The sequence below is a fragment of the Chamaea fasciata genome, unplaced genomic scaffold (assembly GCF_029207755.1).
Source record: "Chamaea fasciata isolate MVZ Bird 193981 ecotype frontalis unplaced genomic scaffold, bChaFas1.0.hap1 SCAF_3, whole genome shotgun sequence".
Lineage (NCBI taxonomy): Eukaryota > Metazoa > Chordata > Aves > Passeriformes > Sylviidae > Chamaea > Chamaea fasciata.
Window position 1 is genome coordinate 40,674,095 of NW_027094088.1, and position 11,339 is coordinate 40,685,433.

At 43.5% G+C, this 11,339-nt stretch overlaps 1 protein-coding gene across 1 annotated transcript; it reads left to right on the plus strand.

Annotated features, from left to right (window-relative positions):
* Positions 1 to 3,509: 3,509 nt before the first annotated feature.
* Positions 3,510 to 11,018, plus strand: LOC136287682 (sulfotransferase 6B1-like). Its single transcript, XM_066180426.1, has 7 exons — positions 3,510 to 3,773; positions 6,097 to 6,236; positions 6,695 to 6,784; positions 8,337 to 8,463; positions 8,888 to 8,982; positions 9,421 to 9,577; positions 10,667 to 11,018. The coding sequence occupies exons 1-7, from the start codon at positions 3,572 to 3,574 to the stop codon at positions 10,795 to 10,797; spliced, it is 942 nt and encodes a 313-aa protein (XP_066036523.1). The 5' UTR covers positions 3,510 to 3,571; the 3' UTR covers positions 10,798 to 11,018.
* Positions 11,019 to 11,339: the final 321 nt, after the last annotated feature.

Below are 11,339 nucleotides of genomic sequence, written 5' to 3' on the forward strand. Positions count from 1 at the left end.
TTTGTTTCGTTGTTTCATTCTTCTAAAGCTGGTTGGTTCTGTCTGGACATTAGTGGACATGCAGAGTTTTGTAAAGAAATGGGAATGCTGGAAATAATACTTCAAGTATTTAGAAAAAAATAAATGCATTCAAAAGCAGACCATCAGAAAGTCCTGCAGCAAGCCACCTTTGAACAATTACAAGTTATCTGTAAGCAACCAGAAAGGTACCAGATTCCTGGAGGAGAACATACATCATAGAAATGTTGAAAAACCTGAGAAGGAAGAACCAAAATAGAACAGTCACCTGAATTTGATACGTAGAAATGTAGTAGCAAAAATTACAAAGCAACTGACTGTGGAACATTTTGAAGATAATGAAATAGTAAAGATAAATTGTGTTAAAGAAGTTTGTGATTGTCCTTAAGATAACTTAACCCTTGAAGAAGCCACTGATGGAAAATACAAGAGGTGACAGCATCGGGGAGGGCCTGAAATTTTGTGACTAAAGAGACACAAATTGATGTGGAGATGACAATGTACAAATATGGTTCTAGAAATGAATGTCCTGAAAGTCGACGTAGAAAGTTCTTAGAAATTCATAAAACAGCAATAAAAGGCATTCAGGAGACTGTCAGCAGCAGCAATACTTTCATGAATATCCACCTGTTTACATGGATATTATCAACTTTGTTGCAATAGTATGCCTATGTTCATGCTGCATAGGCTGGTTGACAGCAAAATTGGGAGGGCAATTAAAGCAATATCCTGTAGTGGTGAGTCCTGGCCATATTTATTGTTTTAAGCACTGGTGGGCAGACTAATATCATAGACTGTATCATAAATGACTGGCTTTTAAGCCTGAGGATCAGAATAGTGTGCTGAAAGAACTTGGAAAAATGGCAAAACAGTTTGAAACCTAACAAATTGAGAAGCCTAGGGAACACAGTTTAGTAAAGGTAAATGTAAAACTCTCTGTTTAGTAAAGGGAAGCCAAAGGAACAGGTACTTGATGGGGGTCAATCAGTCAGGCGGCGGTTGACATAAAGACACCTGAGGAATCACACTCAGCATGGACTAACATGATGACAGCTCTAGAAAAGAAAGGCTCAGATCTTATTCTGGTCTGGCTGATCTGCTTGAAAACCAGACCATGACCTGTTTTTGCAATTTTAGCCTCTGTTGTGTCATCCCAAGGCTTGAATTCAGTCCCTTTGTGCCCTTAACAATGTCACTCTGAAGGACTAAGCTATTCAGAGCGATAACACCTCATGTGCTTTTGCTCCATTAGAGATACGATGTGGGGCCTTGCCTTCTGTGGGCTAAGGAGGTAGAAGAAGGGAGGATTGAAAATACAAGCTCCCATGTCAAAAACTTAATGTAGGCAAGACTACTTAATGGATGAGTAACATTTTGAGAGCAGGAAAAATAAGAAGAGATGAAGCCAGTGGGTGTGAGAATCAATTCAGAAAAACAGGGGAATCTTTTTAGAAAGTAAGACATAATTGGCTGACACAATAGCAGTGGCTCTTTCAATTTATTACTTCTAGGTTCTTGCCAATTGTCAAGAAATAGAAAAGTATTTTCTTTTTGGTCTAGTCTATTTTGCTGCCTATGATGCCTAAAAAGATAAAGTTCCACTGAAAAGGATGTTTATATTGTATTTTGGTCCGTTTGCTTTAAAGAGAATGACCAAACCAGAAAAAGGATATAAACCCATCTTCCACCTCATGTCCTTTCCCCAATCCTTTTCCAAAGCAAAGTTAGGGTGAGTCTTCTGTTAAGATGCATCTTCTCTTTATGGTGTCCTGCAAATGCTCCTGATAAGAGCATTGCCAGCCAAGGCAGATTTTCCTGTGGTTAACTGAACAACTCAGAGTTTTCCCTGGGGACCACAGGAGCTGTTCCACATTCCTTGACCTACCTTGATACACCCCAAGACACTTTGGCTGCTGGAATGACAGTGCTGGGATTGGGACTTGGATTGCTGGCATACTCAGGAGCCCTGTTTGCCCTGAGGCTCTCTAGAGAGACAGGGCTGCTCTGACCTGCCACATCTACAGCTCCTGAGCAGACTGACATGTGGCTGTGACAGCACTGAAGACCCTGCTCAGGAGCAGAGAATCTAAGGGTTAAAGAACCTGGAGACACTCGTGTCCCCAGTGGCCCAGGTGACAGGCTGCTAAATTTCATGCTGAGGAATTACAGTGATGTGGCTCCCTCAGAATTCACGCAGCTGTCTCCAAAGAAAATTTCCCAGGCAGCTGGCCTGAGAAAATATTGTTAATTTCTTGATGTCCTTACTCTTGAGTAGTGGAAAACAGGAGGAAATTTTCCTTTGCAATTCAGAGTGTACGCATGGACAAACAGCTGAAAAGAATAACTAAAACAAAGCTTACAGAAAGCATGTTACATGAACAGTGTCGTAAACTTTTAAGAGTAAAACAGCACAGCTAGAGGAAATATATCCAATGAAATGGTCGATTTTGATGGTTCTGCATTTTGGGAGACCAGAAAAATAATTTTAAATTAGTCTTTGTAGGTAATTTTAAGCAATCTTTCATGTCTTACAGGTACGATTTGGATTTGGCACTTTGCCAAGTTTAATTAATCTTATGATATGTTTACTGAGTGTTTAACATCCATTTATGAAGAAAGAGACAAGTCTGTGATACAAGGGTTTGATATATGGGTAGTGAACAAGACCCATATTGTATTCAAGGACATGAAAGAGAGTGAAAGGCCCCTTCACAGGGTAATTCAACTTCCTGTATTGCCTGTCTCTCTTGGGATGACAAGCAGAGATACCCATTTCACCATCTCAGCACTCCTTATCTTCTAGAAGGGTACCGCCCAGATTACAAATAACAACCCTACAGGGAACAATTTCAACCAATGATTAAATTCTGGACGTGAGGAGAGAGAAATTAAAGTGAAGCAGTACAAGTACAATTTGATTCACGCTAATGCATTAGTACCTCAGTATTAAAACTTCACATGCAAGTGACCCTCCTGTAGGATCTGATGACATAAAACACTGAGATAGGAGTATTTCATAATGGGCAGTCTGCTTTAGGTAACGCCTGTCCTTAGCTCTGGATGTTGCCTTACTGTGACTGGATGCAGGACAGAGCCATGGCCTGTGTGGAACCTATATCCTGGGATGTGTATCCATTGGTGGGTTCCATAGCAAACCAGGTTGAGATTCACTGTCCAGGTGTCCACTATACACATGCTCCTTGTCCAGCTGGCAAATTGCAGTGCATTAGTCCCCATTTATAAGTATTTCAGGAAATATCCTTTCCAGGTCTTTCTTTGGTTTCATTTAACATTTCTAATTCTATTAGTTGTTGCCCCAAGAGTTCCTGTTTCTATTATCAGTTGCAGCAAAGACCATTAGTCACTATTGTCAGTCTCCATGGAGTTCTGTAATGTCCAAAGGGGTTAACAGAATACAGAGTTAATCAGTAACTTGCACCTTCACCCCTGAGTGAACACCCTGTCCTATATACTCATGTGTTGCACAGAGCTTTTCTGCATTATTGAAAAAGAGTCTGTATCTCTCTGGGAGGATATACACAGGGATTCAGCCATGACAAGAAACAGTGAAAGAATCATTGAAGTAATGGACAAATATTTTTCAGAAAGTGACAAGATGGCCCCAGAAGACATGCTGTTTTCCTACGGAGGTATTTTATACCCAATTACCGTTAGCAGCCCAGAGACTTTGGAAGCTTTGAAAACCTTTGAAGCCAGGAGTGATGATGTGATTCTAGTAGGGTATCCTAAATCAGGTAAGTGTTTTCTTGCTCAGTAGTCAAGCATTCAATGCTACAATCTAGAAGTTGGTTATTTAATGCCGTCACTTAACCAAGCTTGAATTCCTGAGAAAAGATTGTGATGACATCAGACTTCAAGGAATTATGAATTTAAGTTGTAAGTCATATCTGGAACTCAAATAATACAGTTATTTGCTGAAAACAGGGAAAAGACCTGACCTCCAACATTAGGTTTGGTTGCTCAAGGCCTTGTCCTGAGGGGTTTTGACACTTTTGAGGATGGAGGTTCACCACCCACTGAAATCTTCTGCAGTGTTTTCCTATAATTATGTTTTTTTGGGGGGTTAGGTTTTTCTTTATTTGTTTTCACATCAGTGTGGTCAGACATTCCCTTGTTGTGAGGGGATCCCCATCTTCATTATTTCTTCCAGTGGTAGAAGACTGCAGTGAGAGTCTCCCATACCTTTGGTCTTCTATCTCCAGCCTGAGCAACCCAAGCCTTTCTATGCAGTTCATTTGCTGCAGCCCCCAGTCGTTTCATGGAAAGTCAACAAGACTTTCTCCAGATTCTCAGAGTCATTTGTGCTTCAGTCTAGGAACTGCACACAGTATTCAAATGATGAACACACCAGTACCAGCTAAAGCAGGAAGTCATACCCCTTGCTATTTTGACCACACTTGCTGATCAAAGAAAGTATGGTGTGACCTTAGTCTCTGCAAGAGCAATACAGGGAATATATCCTGCTAATGAGAGCAGAACTGCTGTTTTGCTATTTTTAATGCATTGTTGAATGCAGGTGATTCCTTTTTATCCAAATGGAGGGCACAACATGAATGCCACAAGGGTTTTTACCTGTTTTTTCTCTCTCTCAGTGTGGGCATTTCAGACTCCTGAATTTTTTTTCCTATGGACTTTTCAGAAATGTCTTATTATGTAACTTGCAGAAAAGAGGAAGTTGATCCTTATCACATGACCTTTGTGTGCAGCCTCTAGAGTTGTATGTAAGCAGAAATGTTTTATATGTTTGAAGATCCACCTCAACACTGCAAGAAGTGTTAGTTGAAAACTGAGATTTGTGTCTCCAAGCCCAGTCCCTCAGCCACCAGTTCTCCCAGGCTGCAGAGGACAAGACAACTAAGACTGGTGCAAAGATGGTGTCTGGAGTGTGAAGGTCTTCTGGCTTGGTTGATGACCCTTGTGCTGCCAGTTACAGAAGGCTAGCTGGGAATTGTGAATGAGGCCAAACTGTGTCAATAATGAAGAGATCATAAACTGAAGCTGGTTGGGAAGAGGGAACAGAGTGTTCCCAGAGACAGCACCATGGAAGGAAAGCAGAGACAGTCAAAAGATGACTCAGTTGGCCCAGTGCTGGCAGCCACATAGCTCTTGAATACTTTCCACAGGGAATAGTAGCTAATGAACAAGTACCAGAATTGAAAAGAGCAGCAGAGGTGTGCTTCTGCTTCTACCGAGGGATGTGACGTGATTTTGAAGCAAGCAGGTTAGCACTTCAGAGTATCTGCTTAACAGCTCTGCCCCTGTCGCCTAGCCTTGTGTATTATTAAACAGGGCCGTGATTTGACCTCAGCAGGCAACTCACAGTTCAACTCAGTGGCCCCACAGGGTCACTCACTCTCTCATCTGCAATGGGGTGGGGGAGGGAAACAGAGCGAGAGGAGTCATGGGTTGAAATAAAAGCAATGAAATAGGTAAAGCAAGAGTTACGTGTGCAAGCAAAGCAACAAAAGGAATTCATTCTATGCTACTGGCAGTGAAATGTTCAGCCATCTCCAGGGCTCCATCACCTATGATGGTGACATGGTAAGACAAGTCCCATAGCTCTCAGCATCTCTCTTTCCTTCTTCCCTCCAATTTTATTGCTGAGCATGACTCCATATGGAATAGAATACTCTTTGGGTCAATAGAACACAGTGTGGGTCAGCTGTCCCATGACCTTTGAATTTCTTGTGCACCTGCAACCTACTCTCTGGCAGGCCAGTGTGAGAATCAGAGAAGGCCCTGACACTGTGTAATTACTGCCTTGCTATAAAACATCTAAATAAGTAAAACATCTAAACATCTAACATAAACGTCTAACTAAAACATCTCTGTGTTTTCATCATTGTTTTCAGCACAAATTCAACACATAGTACCACATCAGCTACTGTGGGGAAAATTCCTTCCATTGCAGGGAAAACCAGCACACCCACGCGTTGAAAGGTTAAAGTACAACAGTGAGCCGAACTGGTTCACTTGAAACCAATTTGACAGGATGCCATCAGCAAGGTTTACATGAAAAAATGAATGGATGTCCTACTGGTGTCTCTATCCTTTTAGGAACCAATTGGCTTGAACAAATGGTGAAGGAGTTGGCAGATGCCAAATATACAGAAGAGGAAATAAAGGAGAGAATAAATGCTGAAAAAAAGCTCGAGACATTTCAGCGTCTAGAATTTGGCGATCCTGGGATATATGAGGTAAGCAGAAGCAGACAATACTGTCACTGCTCTTCCTACAGATAGCAATAGCTGAAAGACAATCGTTGATCTCAGAGGTAATGGAGAACCTAGAGCCTTAACAACTTCTGTGGTCTGCGCAAGTAGCATATACCACTGCCTCTGGTGTCCCAACACAAGGGCCTTAGATGGGGGATGGAGCTGAGAAGGCACAGGGGCCTTCTGCCATAGACCCAGTGAGTTTGGTTAGTAAGACCTTTTTCTTGGGTGTCCTGTTCTTAGGCCTGTGTCACGTGAAATGGTGCTTGGTGGCAGAGGTTGGCAGAAGCCTGCACCACCAGGGCATCCCTATGGGCTTTCCATGGGATAAGATAATTCTCTGGTATCATGTTTTCTTACAGCCCACAATTACTGAATAGGTACAACTCACTGAATAAGCTACTTTTGTCTTGTCACATTTCTTCTTACTTTCTTTAAAGAGGATGAAACAGCTTCCTTCCAGAAGAATTATAGTAACCCATCTGAGACCTAATCTTCTGCCTCCATCCATTTTCCAAAACAAGTCTAAAGTAAGTCTTCTCTTTGCATCACACTGCAAAAGCTTTCCACCCTAAATTAGCTTTCCTCCAAAAAAAGTGATGTGTCTTTTCTGCATTTTCACCTGAGATGGTCAATACACAGCCACATTTCCAAGGCTGAAGACAGAGCTCTGTCTGCCAAGGCTGTGAACAAACATCTTCTCCCAGCAGCAGCTTTGCTGACTACAGGTGGACTTGTTGCTGAGTGTCACTGTCCTTTCAGATCTCCTTCAGAAATATGCTTCCATGTGACAGAAAACTGAGCAAGCCAAGAAGTAATTCTGTCTGATTTAACTTGTCTTACAAACTAGGGTGCCTGTGGAAAGCCCACCACAGGCTGGGACTAAGATAATCTTAGAGGGGAATTACTGCAGAGAGAAGCTAGGGCACATCTAGAGACTGTTTGTGGCTCTTTCGCTCAGTAGATCATGAACTCATTTCTCTGGATTAGAACTGGGTCAAAACCGTCTTGAGGGAATCACTGACAAAGCTTCTTGTTTTCAGCCTGAAGGTTACATTAGCAACAAGTGATCTGCCAAACCTCTGATTTCTTACTCAAGAAAAGGAATTAGACCAGAACTGTGTTGTCTGGTGAATTTTAGTGGACAAGTAAGCTTGCCGACAACACCCAGTTGGGTGGGAGTGTTGATTTGCTGGAGGGTAGGAGGCTCTGCAGAGGGATTTGAACAGATAATGGGCTGAGGCCAGTTGTATGAGGTTAAATAAGGTATGTACTGGGTCCTACAAAATGGGGATACCAACAACCCCATGCAGCACTAAAGGCTGGGGGCAGAGTGGCTGGAAAACTACCAGTGGAAAAGGACCTGGGGTTCATGGTTGACAGTGGCTGAACATGAGCCAGAAATGTGCCTGGATGGACAAGAAAGACAGTGGCATCTTGGCCTGGATCAATAATAGTGTGGTCAGCAGGACCAGGGCAGTGATTGTCCCCCTGTACTTGGCACTGGTAAGTGATGCACCTTGAGTACTGTGTCCAGTTTTGGGCCTCACTACAAGGAGGACACTGAGGTCCTGGAGTATGTCCAGAGAAGGGCAGTGGAACTGGTGGAAGGGTTTGGAGCCCAAGTCTTACAAGAAGCAGCTGAGGGAGCTGGGGTTGTTTAGCCTGCAAAAAAAGGAGGCTCAGAGGGGAACCTTGCAACTCTGTACAACCATCTGAAGGGAGGTTGTAGCTAGGTGGAGGTTGGTCTCTTCTCTGAGTAATGAGTGACAGGACAAAAGGAAATGGCCTCAAGTTGCACTGAGGGAGGTTTAGATCTGGATATGAGAAAAGATTTCTTCATAGAAAGGGTTGCCGAGCATTAGAACTGTCTGCCAGGAAGTGTTTGAGTCACTCTTCTTGGAGATATTTAAAAAAATACGTAAATCTGGTCCTTATGGGCAAGGTTTAATGATGGACTTGGTAGTGCTTGGTTAATGGTTGGGCTTGATGACCTAAATGATTCTGTGATTCAATGATTCTATGTGATGTGTTGAGAAGATGGCATTTTGGTCAGTCAAATTATGTGTTTTCTTCCTCTAGATCCTTGTGCTAGTTCGGAACCCCAAGGACACGGCTGTCTCCTATTACCACTTCTACAACAACCTACCCCTGCTACCATCCTATGACTCCTGGGATGAGTACTTTGCAGACTTCATGAATGGAAAATGTACTTTGCCCTACATCCTCTGGCATTTCTCCTAACATGAGGGGCATACATGGGCCCTGTGCATGGGAATCCTTCTGTGACATACCTTACCCAGAACACTCCCAGAACAGGCAGACAGGACCCTGTTATGGCAGAAACATACCAGAGAATCAATTTTGTCTCCCACTTATGATGGAGACATCGTGAGAAAGCTTTAGCCTGACTTTTCCATTCCCATAAGAAAGCTTGTGGTTTGCTGTATCAAGTGGCCAGACCTGGGCCATTCTGCACTGACCTCAGGAGAAAGAGCAGACACATTGAGCTGGTCACCCCTTCACCATTCTAATGCCACACTTAGAAAGCCATCTGGGCTGACTCCTCTGATTTGGTTAAGGGCTTGTATTGGGAAGTACTCTAGACAGTTATGCCTCTTCTTTGTTTGCAGTGACCTGGGGATCCTACTTTGACCACCTAGTGGAATGGAACAAATACATTGACAACGAGAGGATCATGACAATCAGCTATGAGGAACTCAAAGAGGTGTGGCATTTCACCCAGCTCTTCCTTGATGAGTGTGCTGTGCACCCCTTCTGATATGTATGGGTGTGGGAAACTAGGGACTCTTGGGGCAAGTCTTTCTGCCCCTTTAGAAGGAGGTGCCTTTCTGAGTTACTAATTTATGTTTGGGGGAAGCCAACGGAGGCTAGGAGAAGGATAGCCTTGCCTGTTTGTGAAAGGAGTTTTATCTGGCAGAGGCACAGATTTTGGGAAAGAAGAAAAGGTCTTGGAACTGCGGCCAGTATGTGTAGGTTTCCTGGCCTGAAGGGTTTTCTGTTAGAGTTCTTGTATTTCCTTAGTGGCAGACAGCTTGTGACAGACAGCTTCCCTCGCTGGGCTTCCTACAGGGTGCTGGCTCCATGCCACAGCCACAATGTCAAATCTTTTGGTTTCACCTCTGTGTTATGTTCCTTTGAGCAGGACCCAATACTGGGGATGAAAAAGATTGCTTCCTTCTTTGAATTTTCCGTGTGTGAGGAAGATTTTTCCAAAATTGCCAAGAAGACCAGTTTCAAAGCTATGAAAGAAAAATCCAATGAAACCCATGGAAAGTTTGGGGATGCCCTCTTTCGGAAAGGTTAGTCTCTGCAAATGGAGATCTACCTTCTGAAGGAGAACTCCAGAAGGAGATTTGAGTATGTTACTTAGCCGTGAACTCATTGGACTGTCTGGGGAATCTCTCCTGTGGTGCCACCTCTACAAAAAGCTTCTGCTGTTGGCAGGATTTAGGGACTGTTTGTGAGAAACTTATCAGAGTGCCAGTCTTAATGTCCTCAGTCATTGCTTCCGTGTTGCTGTCTTTTTCTGTAGCGGCCCTGGTTAGTAAGGTAAGTGAGGTGCAAAGGTGAGGGCCAGCACTGGTGAGGTTATGGTGACAGTTAAGCACCAAATCTTCTTGGGCTCTATGTAGCTCTTTGTTACTTGGTGTTGTGGTGCAGCTGTTTCCTGTTGTTCTGTTGGTGAGGCTGTACATGTCACTTTATGCAAGTCACCTTTTGGAGGAGGTGTGCTAATGGCTCAAGAGTCTCTTGAACCTCAAGGTAATGCATTGCTCACTGCTCTGCTGGCCTCAAAGACATCTTCCTGTTACCCACTCAGCAAGAGCTCTATATGTCTCCTCTCAATGGACATGTCAGTAGTGGTCCCAGAGATGGTCTCTCACAGACCTGGGGCCAGGGTCAGAGCTCTGGCACCTTCCTGCTCCCCACAACCTCAAGAGTCTTTGGTTTCTGAATACTGCAATCATGGGCTTTTTAAAATCCATTTCTTTCACCATTCCTTGGAGGAAGAGGGATTTAGCCACTCTCCTCTACCACTTACCACAAAAAAATTTCCTCCTTCAGAGGAAGTAGTTCACAAATGTGCTTTCCCTTGTGACAAAGCCAGATTCCCCTTTTTTCTGTGTAAAAGCTTCATGAAGTCACCTTGGGAATCCCCTTCTGGGGAGGGAGCACTTGCAGGCAGCTGACCAGCAATGCTCCCTGTTGTCTGGTTACAACCTTTGCTTCTGATCTTTGATACCTTTCCTCTCCCAGGCAATCAGACCTCTCAGGGCAATAAATATGATCCTTCCTGCCTTGTGTAGTCAATGACTCTGCCCCACTGCTGCCTAGATATTATTTTCTCTCAGGAGCATCTTCCTTCAGTTTTTGGTGCTTGTACACAGGGGTTGTTGGAAACTGGAGAGACGTCTTCTCTAAAGCTCAAAATGAAGAAATGTACCAGAAATTTCAAGATTCCCTAGGAGGAACAAAGATGGCATCAAAGATAAAATATGATGTGTACTGCAAGGCCTGAAAATAAGCAGAAGAATGGTATGACAGCAAATCATGTTCCGAAGGTGATTCTCCAAAGGTGGATAGTCCCCATTTTTCCTTCACATGAGAGAAGAGAAAAACCCCTCTGAGAACTACCTGGCACCTCCAAGAATTTTTTAGTAATTCTTAGGTGTGTCCAGAGTCTAGAGCTTGTGCTTTGATTGATGTAACCAAATAAAATGTGTGTATACGTCCAGTGAATGCTTGCATCCTTTCAGGAGGGAGACAGGGCACAGACATCATAGCACCAGTCTGATGGCATCCCTGTCTCTGCTTCTTGACCTGAAATGATGAAGGAGGCCCCTGCAGGTCTTGTTGGTGAGACAGAGGGATCAACACAGAGCCTCTTCTCTGGACCGGAGTGGACTTGACATGGATAAATGGTGTGGGTCTGAACCATCAAATGTCTGTGTACAAGTAGAGTATGTTAGTCTGGGTTTAGATCCATCCTAGCTACCATGGCGTTGGCAGGTCAGAAAGGTCTTTGACACTGGCAAACTTCACACATTGGTATGGCAACGG